Source organism: Lichenostomus cassidix, chromosome 19 (genome assembly GCF_008360975.1).
Source record: "Lichenostomus cassidix isolate B80296 chromosome 19, HeHo_3.0, whole genome shotgun sequence".
NCBI lineage: Eukaryota > Metazoa > Chordata > Aves > Passeriformes > Meliphagidae > Lichenostomus > Lichenostomus cassidix.
The window spans coordinates 5,195,925-5,215,295 of record NC_139499.1 but is presented as its reverse complement, the minus strand read 5'-3'; the positions used below and the strand labels follow the sequence as shown (position 1 = coordinate 5,215,295).

At 49.6% G+C, this 19,371-nt stretch overlaps 3 protein-coding genes, 1 long non-coding RNA gene and 1 other non-coding gene across 9 annotated transcripts in view; 4 read left to right on the top strand and 1 right to left on the bottom strand.

The window, feature by feature from the left end:
* Positions 1-573: 573 nt before the first annotated feature.
* On the top strand, positions 574-11,205 carry UNC45B (unc-45 myosin chaperone B). Its single transcript, XM_085078115.1, has 20 exons — positions 574-801; positions 926-1,095; positions 1,367-1,403; positions 1,679-1,854; positions 2,398-2,487; positions 2,965-3,132; positions 3,362-3,530; positions 3,787-3,957; positions 4,787-4,958; positions 5,215-5,515; positions 5,660-5,754; positions 6,420-6,561; positions 7,356-7,496; positions 7,692-7,819; positions 8,264-8,330; positions 8,660-8,773; positions 8,857-8,972; positions 9,317-9,434; positions 9,530-9,685; positions 10,408-11,205. The coding sequence occupies exons 2-20, from the start codon at positions 934-936 to the stop codon at positions 10,672-10,674; spliced, it is 2,790 nt and encodes a 929-aa protein (XP_084934241.1). The 5' UTR covers positions 574-801; positions 926-933; the 3' UTR covers positions 10,675-11,205.
* Positions 11,206-12,768: 1,563 nt separating this feature from the next.
* Positions 12,769-13,742, top strand: LOC146429051 (uncharacterized). Its single transcript, XR_014855694.1, has 2 exons — positions 12,769-12,856; positions 13,350-13,742. It is a non-coding gene; the product is annotated as an uncharacterized LOC146429051 (long non-coding RNA).
* On the bottom strand, positions 12,852-18,275 carry PEX12 (peroxisomal biogenesis factor 12). 2 transcript variants are annotated; one of them, XR_014855693.1, is made up of 4 exons: positions 18,071-18,275; positions 17,127-17,671; positions 15,723-16,467; positions 12,852-13,202 (listed from the first exon to the last, which is right to left on the bottom strand). XR_014855693.1 is itself a non-coding variant. In XM_085078132.1 (3 exons), exons 1-3 carry the CDS (start codon positions 18,194-18,196, stop codon positions 16,068-16,070), a joined length of 1,071 nt encoding a protein of 356 aa, XP_084934258.1. In that variant the 5' UTR covers positions 18,197-18,275; the 3' UTR covers positions 14,634-16,067. The 2 variants fall into 2 exon arrangements, 1 of the variants encoding a protein (XP_084934258.1); XM_085078132.1 differs by lacking the exon at positions 12,852-13,202 and having other exon boundaries at positions 14,634-16,467.
* LOC146429052 (Z30 small nucleolar RNA) lies at positions 13,045-13,142 on the top strand. Its single transcript, XR_014855888.1, has one exon. It is a non-coding gene; the product is annotated as a Z30 small nucleolar RNA (small nucleolar RNA).
* Positions 18,276-18,287: 12 nt separating the features above from the next.
* AP2B1 (adaptor related protein complex 2 subunit beta 1) overlaps positions 18,288-19,371 on the top strand; it is a 77,004-nt gene continuing 75,920 nt past the window's right edge. For 2 of the 4 annotated variants that reach the window (XM_085078114.1, XM_085078111.1), the window contains exon 1: positions 18,288-18,417. The gene's annotated coding sequence lies outside the window, so the exon portion shown is untranslated. Of the gene's footprint in view, positions 18,427-18,786; positions 18,804-19,371 lie in introns of those variants that run through there. The other 2 variants (XM_085078112.1, XM_085078113.1) reach the window with 2 other exon arrangements.

Genomic DNA, 19,371 nt, shown 5'->3' with positions numbered 1-19,371 from the left:
CTCATCCCAGCAGTTCCAGTATGTTCCAGTACAGACCTCTGCATTAGTCCATGCCAGTGTGTTGCTGAATGACCACGTGTGGGATGGGTGGCAGTGCCAGACATGGGTGGGATTTCCAGTGGGATGAGCTCCCAAAGGCCCTGCAAGGAGGAGGAGGCAGCACTGGGTGTCAGTCAGTTTTCCATCCCAGGGAATTCTGGAAGGTGCTGGGCACTGCTGCAGCTGCTGGCCTGGGGCCGCTTGTCCCCGAGGCTCAGCTGTCTCATGCTTCCCTAAATAGAAAGGGAAAAGGGGCTGAGCACTGTGACAGGGGTCAGCCATCCCAGCCGTGGGCTTTTTTGGCATGAACCTGGCAGTTCCTGCTCCCCACACCCTGTGCAGCTCTGCAGGCAGAGGGAAGCTGGGATTTGCCCTGGCAGGTGGGAGAGGATTCCCTCTTGCTGCAGAGGGGTGCTGCCTGCTTGCAGCCAGGTGCCCCCCTGAGCTGGCCCTGGCTCCCAGCCCCCTCCAGGCATATAAAGCACGAGGGGACAAGGAGGGGACAGGCTGTAGTGACAGGTGACGCTGACAGGCAGCAGGAGCTGCCAGGTCCTGCCCAAACTTGGAGTGGGAAGTGAGCTCTTTCCTGAGCCACACGGACTCTCCGTAGTGCTGGCAGATTTCTTGAATTCCTTTTTTTGTTGTTATTTTTCTTTCCTGTATTAATTTACTCCTACAAATCTACAGTGGTGGGAAAAGCTTCTGGGAAGCCACAGCCTTGAAGAGCAATTTAGATCTTCATTTTCAAAACTCTTCAGCCTGGTAAGCTGCTTTTATTACTGTGTGTTAATGATATGTCAGTCTCATGGTGGAACTCAGCTTGGGGGAGTAGGCAGGCGACCCAGGCAGTTGAAAATGGGACACAAATTGATGTTTTTCCTTCAAGCTCTCCAGATGGAGGATCCCATCCAGCTGAAAGAGGAGGGCAATAAATATTTTCAGGCCAGTGACTATGAGAAAGCCCTGCAAAGCTACACTCAAGCCATAAAGCTCAACAAGGACAAGATGCTGCAGGCAGTGCTGTACAGGAATAGGGCAGCCTGTTTCCTCAAAAAGGTGAGAAAAGCTCCCCTCACCTGGCAGTGCTCAAGGGGAGAAGAGCAGGAAGGCAGCCAAGGGCACTCACTGGCTGTGGACTGGGTGGTTTGTCCATTTATTGAATAGGGTGTTTCCAGCTGATCTGAAATTACATGTTCTGGGCTTGTGCTGGGGCTTTATGGGGGTGTCCTGTTGGGAAATGGGAACAGTGAGGTCCCAGTGGCCATCAGCAATGGGGACATGCCCTGTTATTCCCTGGCTAACAAACTTCTTCTTTCTGGTTTAACAGGAGGAATATGCCAAGGCAGCCTCAGATGCATCTAGAGGTAAGGAAGGGGCTTTTCTGAGGAGAGCTGGGTACACTTGCTCAGCCTGCTCTCACATCTGCCTTTGGGACATCGTGGCCTTATTCCTTGATGTCCTCTTAACACCCGAGTGCTGAGGCCACAAGAGAATTCCTGGAGGTTAAAATGACATTGTTCCAGTTAGGTGTGCAGGTGCAATCAGTACTAATCAGGCACTGATTGATGCTAATAACAAAGCAAATCAGTTTGCACAAGCAGCAAGCTCTGATGCCTGGTATTTTGGATCACTTCCCCAGCTATTGACATCAATGCTTCGGATATTAAAGCCTTGTACCGGCGCAGCCAAGCCCTGGAAAAACTGGGGAAGTTGGACCAAGCATTCAAAGATGCTCAGAAATGTGCCACCCTTGAGCCCCGCAACAAAAACTTCCAGGAGACCCTGAGGCGGCTGGGGGCCAACATCCAGGAGAAGGTAAATGCTGGGGGAACAGTCCTGGGTTCATAGACCAGGGGTGGGAAATCTTTGCTCTGGGTTACACCAATGGATTGTTGGAAACTCGTGACAATGTAGGGGGATCAACAGGCTCGGTTAACTGGAAATTCATAATGTGTGTCAATCTGAGGATTGGGTTGAGTGGTTAAAGTAAAAAGCTTGGCAGCTCCCTCCTGAGGCTGGTCTTGTCCTGGATGTCTTGGATAGGTTTTGGCAAGGGACTGGACCAGCTTTGGGCTGGGTCTGGCAGTTGCCACATTGCCACAGGTACCTTTACAGGGATGCTCTGAAGAAAGCCTTGCACCACTACATACTGTGAAGTCTCAGAAATGATGAATTAGGGCTGGCTCTGCCTGTGCCCATGGGATGGGTAATGGATGCTGATCTCTGAGAAATGATACCTCTTGTTATTCATCTTAAATTGTCTGTGGGTTGAGGGTGGGGAGTATTCTTGAAGTGAAAATGGAAAACTTCTCTTTGATTTTCTCCCTCTGATGCTCAGTGCTCTCTCTCTTGGCGCAGCTGCGCATTCAGTTCTCCACAGACTCGAGGGTGCAGAAGATGTTTGAGATCCTGCTGGATGAGAACAGCGACAAAGAAAAGCGAGAAAAGGTGAGAACTTCCTTGGACTTGGCAAAATGGTTGTTTAATGTCAGAGGCTGCACCAGGGAGCAGAACACTGTGTTCTCTTCCCCATCTCTCCTGGATGGAGGATGAGGGAAGGAGCTGGGAGGTGAACTGCACTGAGAGAGAGGGGAAATGTCCCAATGAGGCATCACCCCTGTGCCAAGGGCAGGTGGCCCAACCTCCCAGAATACCAAAGGTGGGATCAGCCTGGACTTCTGCTCAGGTCCATCTCTGCCACCCTCCAGATGTTTCCCTCCAAGCAGTGGCCCACTCTCCTTGGGCAGAGCAGAGCTTACCCCTAAATGCACCTGCATAAAATGTCTGGTGGGGTCTGAGCTGGGTTGCTGCATCTGTCAGGAGATGGCCAACTACAGCTCCCACCAGGATCTCCCAGAGCTGCACCGAGATGCTCTGGAGGCTGGGCTGTGCCACTGACCTCTGGTTCTTCTGCCTCCCACCCAGGCTGCAAACAACCTCATAGTCCTGGGCCGGGAGGAAGCAGGTGCCGAGAGGATTTTCCAGAATAATGGGGTCAACTTGCTGCTGCAGCTGATAGAAACCAAAAATCCTGAGCTGATCCTGGCAGCTGTGAGGACACTCTCTGGAATGTGTACAGGACATAAGGCTCGGGTAAGGCCAGGGTGGTTGGACCTTCTCTGCTATTGCCTTTTGCACCTGGGGAGGGGGAAATTGCATTAGTTTGTGTTGTTTGTGAGCAGTGGGAAAAAATTAAAATTCTGCCTTGTACTGACTTGGGATTCACTAATGAATATAGTTTCTTTGTCCCAGCTGAGCCTAGAGGACAGAGGAAGGAAAGGCCTTTGCTAACCCTGTCCTGCTCTCTCCTTCCTGGGGCCAGGCCACTGCCATTCTGCATTACCTGGGCATTGACAGCATTTGCATGTGGATGTCGGTGGACAATGAAGAAATCTCCCTGGCTGTCTGCAACCTCCTGCAGACCATCACTGACTGCCTGATGGGCCAGGGGAAGGAGGAGCACCACGGCAAGGAGGAGGCTCTAGTGCTAGGTAACAGCACATCACTAGCTCTTCCTTCCCTCTGGGGCAGGCAGGGCTCTGCCCCTGGGATCCCACATTATTCCTTGTTCTTTGGTGAAGTGGGGACTTTACCCTTCAGCTGTCCAGGATGACAATCTCCACACAGCTCCTACCCTCAGGGATAGCTTTAATACTTCTCTCTTCCAGGCACTGAGTGGCTTTGAATGGTTTCACTTGCTCTCAGGGATAATTTGTAACTGGCTGCTACTGTTTTGCTTCTGTGTAGACACTAAGAAGGATTTGAGGATGATCACAATGCGTTTGCTGGATATGCTGGTCAGTAAGCAAGTGTCTGGGCAAGGGCGAGACAGAGCCCTCAACCTCCTCAACAAGAACATACCCAGGAAGGACCTGAAAGACCATGACAACAGCAGGACCATCTTTGTCATCGACAATGGTGAGTCCTTCCCCGCCATCCTGTTCTGATCTGGGAGATGTGGAGCTGTGTGTTCTTGCCAGAATACCTGTAGAACTTGTCCTCCCTATAAAATAATTCCTCTCTGGCTTTTTTTTGGTGTATGCAAGGCTGGAGCAAGGTTAGACTTACCAGCAGGAAACAGAACTAAGAGATAATCAACTGTGTATGGGAACAAGAAATTTTGAGCTTCTAAAAGACTGTCTAACATCTCTCAGCAGTTTCTCCAGAATTTGCTAATGTTGGAAGGATTTGGCTTGGATAAAATGTCTGCTTTAGAAAGGATGAGATAAGCACCTGCTGAGTTTGGTGTACCCATAAATGGATCAAATCTAAAACTGGGCAAGAGTGAGGAATTTATGTGCTGTGTGTTTTTATAGTAATTCATCAAAATTACCATTTGGATGGAAGTTATTTAATAATAATTCAGCAAAAGGAGGGTTTAGTCATCCAGAATAACTTGAAAGTGGCTGAGTTTTCCTCAGTCAGAGCCTCCAGCCTTTGAGGTCAGTAGGTTTAATGTCTCCAGACAAAAATAACAGATGCAGCCAGGGGCCTAATGCAGTTTTGCTTATCTCCCTCTGAGAGCTGGAAAAAAGCCTGATGCTGCAAACCTGTAATCTCACCAGCAGCAGCTCCTCCCCAGTACATATCTGAGTGTCTTTTTCTCTTAAGACTTACATGATTAAGCTGCAAAATAATTAAAAATTGTCCAAGCTGGCTATTTCACAGCAAGAAACTAAGAAATGGTATCTTGAGGTTTGCTCAGACCCTCTCCCCTCTGACAGCTGTATCACTCCATGGCTTCCAGGCTTAAAAAAGATACTGAAAGTGGTGGGCCAGATTCCTGAGATGCCTGACTGCCTGCCTCTGACAGAGAACACCCAGCTCACTGCCTCTGTCCTCCTAAATAAACTCTACGATGACCTGCGCTGCGACCCGGAGAGGGACAACTACCGGGTGATCTGCGAGGAGTACATCAAGTGAGTTGGGGTGAGCTGGCTCAGAGGGGCAGGAGCAGGGGTTCTTGAGGATCACATCAGGCACTTGAAGTCCACTTATGTTCAAAACTGAGGCTCTGGGGGATAATGATTTGCTTGAGATCCTGCTGGATCACAGCCTTTGTGGGAATTTGTGCTCAGCTGTGTTCCAAATACCAATATAATTCAGCAGGGCAGTTGAGGATGGACATTCCCTCCCCACTTCTGTTCCATTCCCTACTCCCTCTATCCCATGCAGGAGCAAAATTGACCCACAAAACATGGATAAGACACTCCATGCTGTCCAGATTGTGTCTGGAGTTCTGCAAGGGCCCTTTGACTTAGGCAACAAACTGCTTGGCATGAAGGGAGTGATGGAGATGATGGTAGCCTTGTGTGGATCCGAGAGGGAGATTGACCAGCTGGTGGCTGTGGAAGCTCTCATCCATGCTTCCACCAAGCTCAGCAGAGCCACCTTCATCATCACCAACGGGGTGACACTCCTGAAGGAGATCTACAAGAAGACCAAGAATGAGAAGATCAAAATCCGAGCTCTGGTGGTAAGGATGCAGCCCCTTCCTCTATTGCTGGTCACACTCAGCAGCTTAATCCCAGATCTGGGAGAGAAGACAGGGAATGAGATATGGGCTTAGGAAACATGAGATGAGCCTTTCTCACTGGTATGTCCTCTTCACCCTCCTCAGGGTCTCTGCAAGCTGGGTTCAGCAGGAGGCACAGACTATGGCCTGCGGCAGTTTGCTGAGGGCTCCACTGAGAAGTTGGCCAAGCAGTGCCGAAAGTGAGTGACTTCACTTCTTTCTTCAGTTGTTCCAATCTTTGCAAAATACAATCTGTTCCTTTCCCATGAGATCTTGCCCACACTTTGCCTTCATTTCCTGTGCTGCCTGCCAGCTGACAGTGCCCCCAGAGCCACTGCACTGGGACCTGGAGCTCCTCTGTGCCTGAAGCAGCCATGTGTTCCTCCTGCCTCACTATCCAGATGAGCTTTCTCCCTCCCTCACTGCCCATGGGAGACACCAGACCCAGTGCCTCCCTCTTTGCCAGAGTGGCATAGCCTAAGCAAATGCTACATTGAATACGCACAAGTCCCTTCTGGGGGTGAATTTGCCAGCTGGAATAACCAAGGAGGTGGGATGGTTAGGAAGTGACTGAATGGGTGGTCATTCCTGCAGGCATCTCATGTTTTGTGGGATGGAAAAGGCAAATCAGAGCTGAGTAGCTGTCCTGGTCTGTCATTCCCTGCAGCATTTAGACTCCCTCAAGCTGGGCCATGGGAGGAAGGTCATGTCTCAAGGGGAAGCATCCACAGTCTTAGGAGCTGCAGCAGAACCTGAGGACAAGTTTGGGCCTGAATCAGCCTCAGTATCTGTTTTTCTTCCCTCTTTTCCAGATAAATTAGTCCTGGCTCCTGAGGTAGAAATGTGGGTGTTTTCTCTCTTCCAGATGGCTGTGCAACAACAGCATTGATGCCCGCACCAGGAAATGGGCTGTGGAAGGGCTGTCATATCTCACCCTCGATGCAGACGTCAAAGATGACTTTGTTGAAGATGAGCCAGCCCTGAAAGCTATGTTTGATTTAGCCAAGGTCTATCTCCATTCCTTGTTCCCTCAGTCCTCTGGTGGCATCACATTCTCCCAGCTCTCCAGCCCTACACTGTAGCCCTACAGCTCAGAGACACCTCAAGGCACAGACAAAACTGAAGTTCTGCTGAACCTTTACCTTTACTGTCAGCAACTGCATGAAAACAAAGGCATCAAACACCTTGCTTGACTATAAAAACTTCTGGTGTTCCTTTGTTGCCTTTTTCAGCCTAGAAATCAAACTTGAGGTAATTTTAGTGTAGGAGATAATGCAGAAGTTGATCTTTATTGGAGTTCCAGGGGCAGTTCTGGAAGAATATCCACAAAAGCCCAACCCCACAGGGGTGAATAGAGTTTGATAGGTCTTAGGAAATTAGCAGAGTTGATAAAAAGCATCAGTTAGGAGGACAAGTGGTGATGTAATTCCCCTCAAGTCAAGGTCCTTCTCTGGAGCCTCCCACCCATGGTACTAGTTGTTCTTGTTTATGATGTGTCTTGAAGACTTTGGTTCCCAGGAAGAACTAAGATAGGAGAGGGGCCTTGTGCCCCCAGGGCTTGGAGCTCTGGAATGTGTTTGGTCTTTCTAGCTGGGGAAAAGGGTAGAGAAAAGTACTGGCAAGGTTACAAATATAGAAAAGAAAAAAAAGACAAAAATCATCTGGCATCACCCTGCTATAAGTTGGGGATAATGCTAAGGACATTTCCACCAGTGCAAAACACCACGATGGCAGTCCAAAGGGACTCATTTTCCTGCTGTGTCCTCCTCTACCTCACACAAGCTTTTACTTTCCTGTGCAGGCAAGCGACAAGACTATCCTGTATTCTGTGGCTTCTGCACTGGTGAACTGTACCAACAGCTATGATACCAAGGAGCTGGTCCCAGAGCTGGTGCAGCTGGCAAAATTCTCCAAGCAGCACGTGCCTGAGGAGCATCCAAAGGTGGGTTGTGTCCAGCTGGGGAGCTGGGATGTGCTGCTCAGATCTGGAGAACTTTCTTTGGTGTATCCATTGTCACAGACTTCAGGTCTCCTGGCTCCAGACTGAGATTGCTTTGCCCAGGTTTGGCTGTTTGGTAGCTGGATGGTGGAATGGCAGCTGGTAAAGGCTAATTCTTTTCCAATGTCTTCTCCTCAGGACAAGAAGGATTTTGTGGTGAAGCGGGTGAAGCGCTTGCTGAAGGCTGGGGTTGTGTCTGCCTTGGCCTGCATGGTGAAGGCTGACAGTGCCATTCTGACTGACCAGAGCAAGGAGCTCATTGCCAGGTGCCTTCACTGCTGTTGTGGTAGCACTGGCCTGTCCTTCCCTGTGCAATGGGGAGGGACACCTGGGCTGCCTCCTTGTTTGTGGGGTGGGGCATTCTGCCTGTGGGGGAGGGTGTGTGGAGAAAAGATGTAAAACCAAAGTTTTTGTTCAGCAGTGTCATAAAAATCCATGTTCTGACCTTCAAGCTGCCTTGCTAGGATGCATTTTTAATTTTTAGTTCTCTGTGTTGGTTCTGACTGGAATAGAGTTCATCTTATAGATCTGGAAACTTCTTATTCTGCTATTTGTTGCTTCCTCAGAGAGTGCTGTGTGCACTGGCTTAAGCATCTAGAATTTACCAGGTGGCTCTGGCACTCCTGCAAAACCTCAGCCCCCTTCCATGAGGGCTGTTGACTGTTGCTGTCCCTCGTGGCTGTTTCACTGAGTGTTCTGTGCCTCTGCAGGGTGTTTCTTGCCTTGTGTGAAGACCCCAAGGACCGCGGGACCATTGTCGCTCAAGGCGGTGGGAAGGTGATTACTTTTATGCTCTCAGTTCCAGATGTGCTGTTAATGTCTGCTGGGAGCCTGGGGTGTGTCTCCAGTGAGGGACAGTGACAGAAAAGCACGAGCTGTCCCCCCCTGGGGCCACACTGACACTCCAGTCCCACCTCTGCAAGGCTCCAAAGAAGTGATGTTCTTGGAGAGACTGTGTGAGCTGCAAGCTCTGGCGTGGTACCTATTTGAGAACAAAAGCAAGACATCACAGAGGGCTACAGGATATTTTTAACTTATTTTAGTCTGTTAAGGCAATCCTGTAAATCTTCTCAGAACACTGAATGCTTTTTCCTGTGTGTCTCCAGGCCCTGATACCTCTGGCTGTGGAAGGCACAGACGTTGGCAAGATAAAGGCTTCTCACGCTCTGGCAAAAATTGCTGCTATCTCCAATCCACACATTGCATTCCCAGGGGAAAGAGTAAGCTTGAAAAATAATAAAACCAAAAGTATTGGTACTTCCTTTAGCAAATGAAAATTGCTAATACATGTCTTTTCCTCCAGGTGTATGAGGTGGTGAGGCCCCTTGTCAGCCTGCTGAACACAGAGAGAGATGGCCTCCAGAACTATGAGGCTCTGTTAGGTCTCACAAACTTTTCAGGAAGAAGTGATAAACTTAGGTGGGTTTTACTGCTTTTTAACCTTCCTTCTCCCCCAGGAGTGAATGTGGATTACAGTGGGATGCTTGTTGGACTGTGAAGACTGGTCAGTTTGAGCTACCTTTGGCTGAGCTACAAAAGTCCAAGAACTAAAAGATTAATGAAATAGGAAAAAAGAGGCATTTTTCCCTCTAGAAATAGCAAAGACATGAACCTCATCTGCATTACCCAGGGAATGAACCACATAATGAGCTCCAGTGCTGTGGACACTGATTTGTTTCAAGGCCTTCCCTGCAGTTTATATTTGCTAACTTGCTTATTGCTTGACTCCTAACGTGGGGTTTTTTTACTGCTCTTTGACACAGGTTGAAGATAATCAAAGAGAAGGCCCTGCCAGATATTGAAAACTACATGTTTGAGAACCATGACCAACTTCGACAGGCAGCCACGGAGTGCATGTGCAACTTGGTGGTCAACAAGGAGGTAACTTGCTGGGCACCTCCAACCTCACTGCATGCACCAGCCCCTGTGATGAGCCACATTGTGTGATCTCTGGGTATCTCTGGGGTTTTTTTTAGGTTCAAGAGCGGTTTGTGGCTGATGGCAATGACCGGCTGAAGTTAGTGGTGTTGCTGTGTGGTGAGGATGATGAGAAAGTGCAGGTTGCGGCGGCAGGAGCCCTGGCCATGCTCACAGCAGCACAAAAGAAACTCTGCACGAAGATGACTCAAGTGGTAAGGGTGTAACTCTGATTATGGGCAGTGTGGATGTGCCCTGGAAGGGTCCTGGCTCAGATATGAAAATGCCTCTCAAGAGGAAGATGCAATCTACAAGTTTGATAGGGAGGAACCTGGTGAACATGGGACCTGGGTGTGCATGCTCTTAATCCATTTTGATAAATAACCTGAAATCCAATCTTGAAATGAGAAGAGCTTGATCATTAACCAACTGAGCTTTAGAGATCACAAAGGATCTCCCTTCCCTGCACAGATCTGTAGACCCTGAGAACCCAGACCCTGCATGACTGAGCCTCTGAAGAGCTGTGGTTGAGAACTCCTGAAGCCTGTTGTGTTGCACACATGATTGTGTTGGACACTGGAGCTTGTTAAGATAAAAATGATTAATCAAGCCAAAAGAGAAGCTCAGGAAGATTGGGGTGGGGAATGTCCTGGTCATCTCAGCTGTGTCAATACTCTGGTCAGATTCTTTTCACAGAGATTATGCAGCAGCCTAAACGTGAAATGTGTTTCATGTGGTGCCAGTGCCATGAAAGATTCTGATTTTTTTGTGACAAAAATTGGGTTCAAATGTTTGGAGTCAGGTTTCCTTAGTTAAAAAATGAAATAACCATAAGTGACATGAGTATTGCTCTTCCTTCTGCTGAGGGAAGCAAAAGTGATGTTCTTGGTTGAGATATTCTTCAGACCAATACTAATGATCTCTCTCTCCCTTCCAGACCACCCAGTGGCTTGAAATCCTGCAGAGGCTCTGCCTGCATGACAACATGGAGGTCCAGCACCGAGGGCTGGTCATTGCTTTCAACTTAATCAATGCTGACAAAGAGCTGGCCAAGAAGCTGGTGGAATCAGAGATGCTGGAGATCCTGACGTACATCGGGAAGCGGGAGGATCACCCCAAGATGCAGCACATCATTAACGTGGCACGTGATTGCCTCACCAAGTGCATGGATTACGAGCTGATCAAACCTCTCTCTCAGGCGTGAGGGAATGAAAAGCACCAAAAAAGGCTGAGTGTGGGGGGAAAAAATGGAGAGATACGAAAAAGTGAGAGCCACGAGGAGAATCTGGTGCCTTTGTCAAGGCATGGAATAGTTTGGGGACAACTTTGGAGGATCATAAGCTGTATAAAGAAAAGAAGGGCATTTGCCTTGGAAATTTGGGAAGTGTTCATCTGAGTAATTCCCAGATGGTGTAAATACTTTCTCTGCCCCCATTCAGCTGATAATGATGAAAGCTTCAATGCCCAACTATAAAAGAGTTGGTTGTGTTGGAGATATGTCAGGAGGCTGTTGGAAGGAAACTCACCAAAGCTGAAATCTGTTCTGCATCCACCTCCAGCTCCTGGTACTTCTGGAATTCGCAGCAATGGTGGAACAGGGAGGGTTAAGTGCCTTCTATTCTGTAGTCAGAAAATAGGATTTTAGCTGTGTGCTATTTTATTCATTTATTGCAAGTTGTGTGCCAAAGTGTGAGGATGGTGGGGGAGCTTTTAATAAATTCACTACTTTGTTCCATGTGGAATTCCTGTTCTGATTTTATTAAGCAAAAGAGGAATACCAGGCAAGTCTCACTTGCAGTCTTGCATCACCCCTGGAAAACTGGAGTAATTGGTGGCACAGGCTGAATTTTCACTCCTTGCAAACCATCCAGTGCTGCAGCAGAGTCACCATGAAGGTGTCACACCAAGGCACAGTGTTTGGCTCACAGGGAATGTTGAAAATATCCCATTAACAGAAAAAACAAAATGAGAAGCAACCCACCAGTTCAACATCACATCGAACTTCATTTTATAAATGTATTAATTCAAGCAGAGATTCTTAATGCATGCTGTGGACAACACAAAAAATCACAGACTCTTGCTTTAGTCCCTGGAGGGAAGCCCCTAAGCATGTAGGAAATATAAGCGTACTCAGTAATGATTTAAATGTGAATTCAAGCACATTAAAGTATTTCTGATCATACTAAATATCAATGATGATCACAACAGGTATAGCATGATGAAATGTTGAGGTATGGGGATTATGAAAGGAACCATGGAGATGGTCTTTTCCTGCATGCTGATTGAGAAAAAAAAATAATGGAAAGTGCTGCTAATGTCCTGGATTTGGAAAAGATTAAAAGTTTTAAGCTAATAGGTTTGATGACCTTAAGGCAAATTTATGTGGAGGGCGATTCCAGCTGTGTTCAATGAATGTAATCACATTCGGTTAAATCACTGGTACTTCATAATCACAGCAGGAGGATGACATCAGACTGTTCTTCCAAACCAAGGAAACTATATTCTGTGGTGCAAAATATACTTTGTTATCTACCAGCCTTCTCAGTCTGGCTATTCAGTTTTAGGGATTTTGAATCTTTTGCGAAGGTACTTTACTTATACTTTACTTTTAGCTCTATACAGGTTTACCTAACGAGCATCTCTGACACCAAGACAAAATGCCATTGGTACTGAAGGGCAGTTTGCCTTCTCGCACCAAAGCTTCTCTTTGGTGCAACTAGGTTCTACTAACTGACTTGCTGAAGTTGAGTGGGGAAATAACTTCTACAAAAGCCGCTTATTGGCATTTTTAAGCTAAAACATGGACAGAACACCTATTTCATACTCACAGAGACCGCCCGCCCCCTCAGACCCCCTCAGGCTTCCTAAGGGCGGGAAACGCTCGGCACCGCCCCCAGCTCCTCTAACGCGCCTTCCTATTGGCTCTCTTCCGGCCTTCCCGGCAGAGCCGCGCGCTGTGATTGGTTGTTTCCACCAGAGAGGCGGGGCAACGCGGTGGCTCCGCCCCGGCGCGGCCGGGCCTGCAGAGCGGTACCGGTGTGAGGGGACAGAGGACAGCGGGGCTGGGGAGCGGCGGTACCGGGGTGCGGGTCCGCTGTGGGGCAACTGAGGGCTCGGGGTGCGGGGGGACGGGGCCAGGGAGGCTGAGGGGACGCGGAAGGGGCTGTGGGGGCTGTTTGAAGCGGGGGAACCCCCGAGGGCGGGCATGGGGGAGGATATCTGGGAGGCTGGGGTAGGGCGGACACGTGCAGAGAACTGAAGGTTGAGGAGCTGCAGGGATCTGGTGGGGAGAATACAGGGAAGGAGATGGGAAACATGAGGGAAGAGTGGGATCCAAACAGGCCTCTGGACCCTTGCAGAGACACTGACTGCAGTCACATTTATAGGTACGACACGTTTTTGTTGCTCTTGGTGCTGGCTCTCCTGGCCTTGGAATCGCAGCTTGTGACCCGTCTGGCTAGCAGGGGTGTCACCTCCCTGTGCTCCCGGGCTACACGTGCTTCGTCCTCCTAGGGAGGAGGAGATCTTCCAGCCCCTGGCTTGGGAGCAAGCTCCTTACTGAAGGCAAATAGATTTGCAATGATGAGCGAAGTATAGTCTGAACTGGTATTGCTGAGACTCCGTGTCTCTGCTCTGACCAGGGCATGATCACGTAATCTTCTCTCTGAGCTACTTTAGGCTAAGCTCGACTGCAGGAAAGGGCTTTGCTGCTTCTTGAAACTTTGATGCACCCTAAAAAAAAATACTAAGGAATTTTAGCAATTTCCTTTGATGGCAGCAAAACAAAGATTTAATTTGAAAGGAAAGGCTGGGCTAATCAGTCAAGTATAGGAAAAGAGATGGGGCTATTCTCTGATCCAGTGTTTTGTTCTTTTCCAGGTCCTGATGACATCTTTTATCTCGATTTCTCTCTTCCTGTGGAAAAGGAAGCATCTATGGGAAACATATATCTCAGAGTATGTTGTGGTGGTTTTCCCTTAACAGGAGAAGCCACTTAGTTTCTGTTAAGGAAGTAGCAAAGGCAGTTCAGTTGCTTCTTGCATGTATTTTTGAACATAGTGAATGTGTCTCAGGTTCACTAAAGATTTTTTAAAAGGCTTGCAAAGTCAAGTTGTGGCAGTGAGATACTGAACTCCAGTGCTGCTGTTAATATTGATGAAATTGTACTAAGCAACAACAAAGCATCCTGAGGACATAAATGATACATGACTGTATAGAAATCACAAATTAGTATGTAAGTTGGTTTAATAAAGTTGGTGCTGCCTGAAAAAACTTCTCGTGTCAATCATGCTTTCTCTTGCCCATCATGCTCTTAACACAATTAAAAAGCAGTTAAATGGGAACTTTTCTACAACCCAAATTGGTTTTGTAACTTTGTTTCACAGCAAGAAAACTGGCAAATGAGTTTTTATTTGCCTGCTAAGGACAGGAGGTTTCAAAGGAGTCAAATCCAAGTTGGCATTCTGCAGCCATCTACAGGAACACACAAAATCTGCCAGGTAACTGCTGAGCCTGTCACCGTGGTGGGTTTAATGCTTGTTACTCAGCTAGGCTTTAAAGGGCAATTTATTGTGTAAAAGATTAATTACAGCTGCTCAGAACTGGGAGGCCTCGATGTGGGTGGTTCTGTGCAGGTCTTGGAGTTGGCCAAATCCAAGTTTGGCAGGAACAGGTTGTTGTGCAGTGGGGAGTGGAAAGCAGCCAGGGCTTGGCAGACGGGCATCTGGTGGGCATTTTGGGGAGGGAAAGGGAGATTAATCCTGGGAGGAGGAGCTGTCGAGGCCCTGCAGCAGTGTGGGATCAGGTAACTTGCATGTTAGTGAATCTTGGATTAGAGGGAGGATGGTGCAGAACCTCCCCAAGAGCTCTGCAGTGCTGGTGGGTGAGTCGGCACTGGTCAGTCTGTCCCAGGTCTGTCCAGCTTCTCCCTGAGCAGCAGACAAATAACTTGGAGACTATAGGAAGGATAAAAGGAAAATAAACCTCTCTTGAAAAGGAATCATCAAATATTCATTGAAATGAGCTGTTGCACTGGAGTCACCAGGACATTAATGAAAAGTAAAAAGTGATTTGAAACCTTAGGAAATCTCATACCCTTTTGTGATTTCCAGTAAGATGTGTGTGCTCTTACTGGGCTCTCTAAAGGAAGAGAGATCCTATAGCTACTGAAGAAATGAGACAGTTTTTATTATTATTCCACAGTGGTACAGGTAGAAGGGTCAGGAAGGTGTACAGAAATAATAAAGCATCAGGAACAAATCTCATTTATTGCAGTACATGTTTTGGGAAGATGCAAATTACTGCATTTTCCCACATTATTCAATAACCTTACTCTCTTGCTTACAGGTGAGAAAGGATATTGGAGATTTTTATCTTCTGAAGCAGAGCTAAAGTTGAGGGAAAATGAGATGCCTGGTTCAGTGCATTAAATGTTAGAAGACAGCTCTTAATCTGGAAGGACCAGAGTGAGGTCCTGTACTTTGTGCAACAAACTTTGCTCTTGTATTCTCTCAGCACTGCCACTATGATATCTGGAGCACTGCTGCTCCCTAGAGTCAGGAAAACAACCTTCCATCCTGAAAAATCAGGTGTCAAGCAAGAGCCAACCATGTCACACAGGTTTTCTTTCCTCCAGTGTTCAGTGAAAGGATGTTTTGTTCTGATAGGAATGTGCTACATGGCTGTGCTACATGACTGGAATAATTGCAATGTAATGCTCAGACATTAAAGATTCTCAGCCTACGAAATGTTAATCTTACATCCACTATCATCACATGAAAAGATGAAAGCAGCTTTAGTCTTGTTTCTCTTATGTAAATAGAGCCCCCAGAGGAGCAAACTCTTTTTCCAATGATCAGAAAATAATTAAATGAGGTTCTCAATCAAAAAAGAATTTTGCTTTATAAAAGCAGATAATAATGAATACAAAGACTTAACAATAAACCACTGTCATCAGTAGGCAGTTTCTGTTTTAATCTGATTTGTCATTTTTCTCTCTTGTGCAGAAAATGTCACATCCTTCTCATTCCTCTCGTTCCTTTAAAGAGTCAAAAGTCTTAATTTAGAACTGTTGATGGGAATTAGGGGTGTGATGTTCTCAATTCCAAGGTGAAGAGCCTGAAAATGCAGGAGACTGAAGAGCAGAGGTTTAAGCCTGTCTCCACCTCTGACAAAGCCAGAGCTCACCCTGGGCAGCCTGAGGGCCTGGGAAGCTGCCCAGGGAGGGAAAACTTGCCTAGAGAATTTCCCTACCTCTTTAATTTGCTGGCTCATGCCCTCGAGCAGGACCAGTGCTGGTCTTTGATCCTCACATCTGCATTCCTCTTATCCGAATCAATGTTTCTTCCCTTTCAGCTGGTCTTTTAAGGCATTTCTGTGCTGGCTGACAGGCTGGGGCTGTCTGATCCCTCTGCAACTGCCACAGGATGTTTGAACAGCTTATCAACAAAGGGGAAAGCCTTGCCAGAATGTGCAAAGGCAGCAAAGCTGATGAACCACCGAGTCTGAAGGTGCTGTGGAGCTCACCGATGAGCTGTGGCAATCAGAAATCTTCCAAGTAAGATGTAAGAAGGAATGATGGAGGCTCCTGGAAGCCTTTCAGCTCTCAGGGGAGTAGAGTTTGACCAGGTGCTGCAGCTCTGTGGCATAGCCTGTGACTGGGCAGCGCTGGTGAGCCTTCACATAGCTGTAGACACAGCAGTAGCAGAACACAAAGCCCGACGTGGCCAGGGCTGTGGCATTCACCCTGACTTTGCGGCACAGAGGGCACACAGTCTTCAGGCTGGGCAGGAGAGCTGAGCTGGGCTCATGCTCCAGGTGCACAGGGGGTGGGGGAGTGGGGAGGGCTGTCAGGGACTTGATGGTCTCCTGGTTTTCTGAGGAGTACCACCAGTCCAGGAACTGCAGGAAGAACACGCTGACGGACAGGCCGGTGGACAGGGAGAAGGCGATGCCACTCAGAGCTCTCCTCAGGGCTGACTGCACTCGGGATGTAAAGCTGTAGCAGAGAAAAGTAGAGAGGGCACATTTATCCATGTAGTGCACATTTATCCATCTAGAAACCATGGGGGAAAGCACTTGGGGAGTCACTGCTTCATACAGCTCCTTAATGCTAATTAAGTTGGTCAGTGTGTCCTATGTTTCTAATGAGGTACTTACTAAGATGTTTCAGATTCTTTGTATTCTAAGAAAGATCCAAATGCTGTTTTGTTCAGAAGTCTAAATGAGAAGAGTTTGGATTAAAGGGTCTTGGACTGCAGAGCATTTCACTCCTGGATCACCATTTCACAGGATATTAAGTGTGGTCATGACTCAGGAAAAATCAAAAAACTCAGTTTTGATCCTTTTAGCAACATTGCTCAGTCTACTTCCCTGGTTGGGAAAGTCCAGGTGAAGGATGAACAGGATAAAGGCTTGCTTGCCCAAAAAGACCCCCAAACTCTGCCATTTTATTACCACAAAATTATTTCAAGCTAATTCCTGCTACTGGTTTCCATGTTTTGACTAACAAACACCCTTTTGGAGCCTGTTTTGCCACAGGGAACTTTCATCTTGAATTTTTCGAGGACAAAACACTTTTAATTGCAGCATCACCTCCAAATTACCACACCTATGGAACCCCCTGGAGAGCAGCAGCTGAGCCAGGTTCTGCCATACCTGTGTGCTTGACTTGAGGTGGTTTCAGCCCATTTCTTCTCCAGGGCCTGGATATCCTCCACAGTCAGCCTGACCAGGCGGACACCAGCCAGCTTCAGCATGGGGGAATGATGCTCAGCTTTCCCCAGGATGTAGCACAGTTGCTGGATAAGAAACCAGCCCTCCCATGTCATGTTTACATAGGGGTAGGCAGCTAGAAAGGCTCTGTAGAAACGCTTCCAGGATGATGATGGAGGGTGGATGGAGTACTCATCCTCTTCCCTCAGGCTGGACACCAGCTTCTCCAGCTTTCCTTTCAAGTAAGGAACAAGAACCAGCAGGAGCAGAGACTTCCAGTGCTGCCTCTTGGGCAGGCCAGCCGTGGCCAGAGGCTGCTGTCTGCCCTCTCCCATGGGGATCCTCTTCAAGCTGTAGAAGTTCTCGGAGAAGGACGCGCTGCAGCTGGCCAGGTAGTGCTGCTGGAGCAGCAAGTCCAGAAGGACGTAGATCTCATCAAACCAGTGCCACAGGAAGCCGTATCGGCCAGGATTAGACTCAGCAAGCACCTGTTGTGAAAGGGACATAAAACAGGAGGAATCACAGTGGTTTGGGTTGGAAGGGACCTTGAAACTCATCGAGTTCCACCCCCTGCTAGGGACAGGGACATCTTCCATTATCCCAGGTTGCTCCAAGCCCTGTCCAGCCTGGACTTGAACCCTCCCAGGGATGGGGCAACCACAGCTTCTCTGGGTTCACAGGACCTGTGCCAGGGTCCTTCCCCTCACAAGGAAGGACCTGAAAGCGGAGTAATGTGCTGAATTATAAATGACAGCAGCGATAAACGACGCCTCTAGCTCACAGCCCAAGCCCGGTGGGTCACACCTGTCCCGTGGCCCGTGAGGGCGGCCGGAGGTGCACCCTGGCCCCGCTCCTCTCCCCTCACCCGCGGCCCGCCTCGCCCTCACCTTGACCAGGTGCTGCAGGGCGGGTTTCACGGCGGCCATCAGGCTGTCCTGGGCCACCGCCTCGAACACGGACGGCCTGTCCCCGCCGGCCGGGGCGGCCGTGAGGTGCGCGCCCACCTCCGCCATGACACCGCCGCTCCGCCCCGCCGCCAGGGGGCGCCTCGACCCCGCCTCGCCGGGCGCCGCTCCGCCCCACCCCCCGGAAGCGCGGGCCGGCGGCGCTCCGCCCGCTGCCGCCGCTCTATGGTGGCGGGGCGCGGCCGCTCTGGGCGGGGGAGGGTTTGATCTCGCTGCTCGCGAGCCCGCTCGGCCCCTCCGCTTCCGGTTCCGCCGCCGCCCCCGCAGCGGTGAGTCCGGTCCGTGAGTGGGGCTGGGGCGTGAGGGGAGCGCGGGGGCTGGGAGGGCGCTGGGGCGGGAGACGGGGAGACGGTGAGAGTCACTGTGGGGGACTGGGAGGGGAGACTGCGATAGGGCGGGGAGGGGCGCTGGGGGAGGGAGTGCTGGGAGGGGCTGAGGGGGAGCTTGGAGGGGATATCGGAGAGGTGAGGGGCCTGGTGGGGTGCTGGCTAGGGTGGGGAGAGGTGCTGGGAGGGGATATGGGAGGAGTGCGGGGCGCTGGGATAGGGCGGGGAGAGGTGCTGGGTAGGGAGGGGCTGGCGGATGATGGGAGGGGATATGGGGGGAGATGAGGGATGGGGGATTGGCATGGGGTGGGGTGGGGATACTGGGAGAGGTGAGGTGCTGGGATGGGGTGGGAAGGGGCACTGGGGAGGGCACTGGGAGGGGATACTGGGAGGAGGTGAGTGGTACTGGGAGGCGGAACTGGAACAGGGTCGGGAGAGTCGCTGGTGGGGCGCTGGGAGTGGCTGTGGTGATGTAGTGGAAGAGGATGGGGTGGTCGCTGGAAGGACTGGGCAGTGGGTGCAGAGGAACTGGGTGGGGTGATGATGGGTCAGTGAGCCCGGGGAGGAGACACTGGTTGGAGTGAGGTGGGGATGGGTTGGGATGGGGCTTGGTGGGACTGGGGAAGGGAGGTTGGATGAGAATGAGCACAACAAGGTATTAGGGTACTGGTGGGACCGGGCAGGGATAAGGACTGGGTTCTGAGAGGGACTGGCAGGCACTGCTGGAACTGGGATTGGTGGGGAATGCTACAACCAGGAGAGATCTGGGGAGTGGTGCTGAGGGGGAAGGTTGGTGGACAGGGGGCTGGATGGGGATACTGGGATGCCAGTCAGGAGTGTGGGTGGGTGCTGGGAGTCCTGCTGGAGGTGTGGGAGAGGCTGGTGGCAAAGCTGGGA

What these genes read in the sequence shown, in the direction of transcription:
- UNC45B (XM_085078115.1), top strand. Translation starts at nt 934, where the DNA reads ATGGAGGATCCCATCCAGCTGAAAGAGGAGGGCAATAAATATTTTCAG. An exon ending in TGCCTGAGGAGCATCCAAAG is followed by an intron (nt 7,497 to 7,691) that starts GTGGGTTGTGTC and finishes TCTTCTCCTCAG; the next exon opens with GACAAGAAGGATTTTGTGGT. An exon ending in GCACGAAGATGACTCAAGTG is followed by an intron (nt 9,686 to 10,407) that starts GTAAGGGTGTAA and finishes TCTCCCTTCCAG; the next exon opens with ACCACCCAGTGGCTTGAAAT.
- PEX12 (XM_085078132.1), bottom strand. Translation starts at nt 18,196, where the DNA reads ATGGCGGAGGTGGGCGCGCACCTCACGGCCGCCCCGGCCGGCGGGGAC. An exon ending in CCCTGCAGCACCTGGTCAAG is followed by an intron (nt 17,672 to 18,070) that starts GTGAGGGCGAGG and finishes CTTTCACAACAG; the next exon opens with GTGCTTGCTGAGTCTAATCC. An exon ending in ACCTCAAGTCAAGCACACAG is followed by an intron (nt 16,468 to 17,126) that starts GTATGGCAGAAC and finishes TCTCTGCTACAG; the next exon opens with CTTTACATCCCGAGTGCAGT.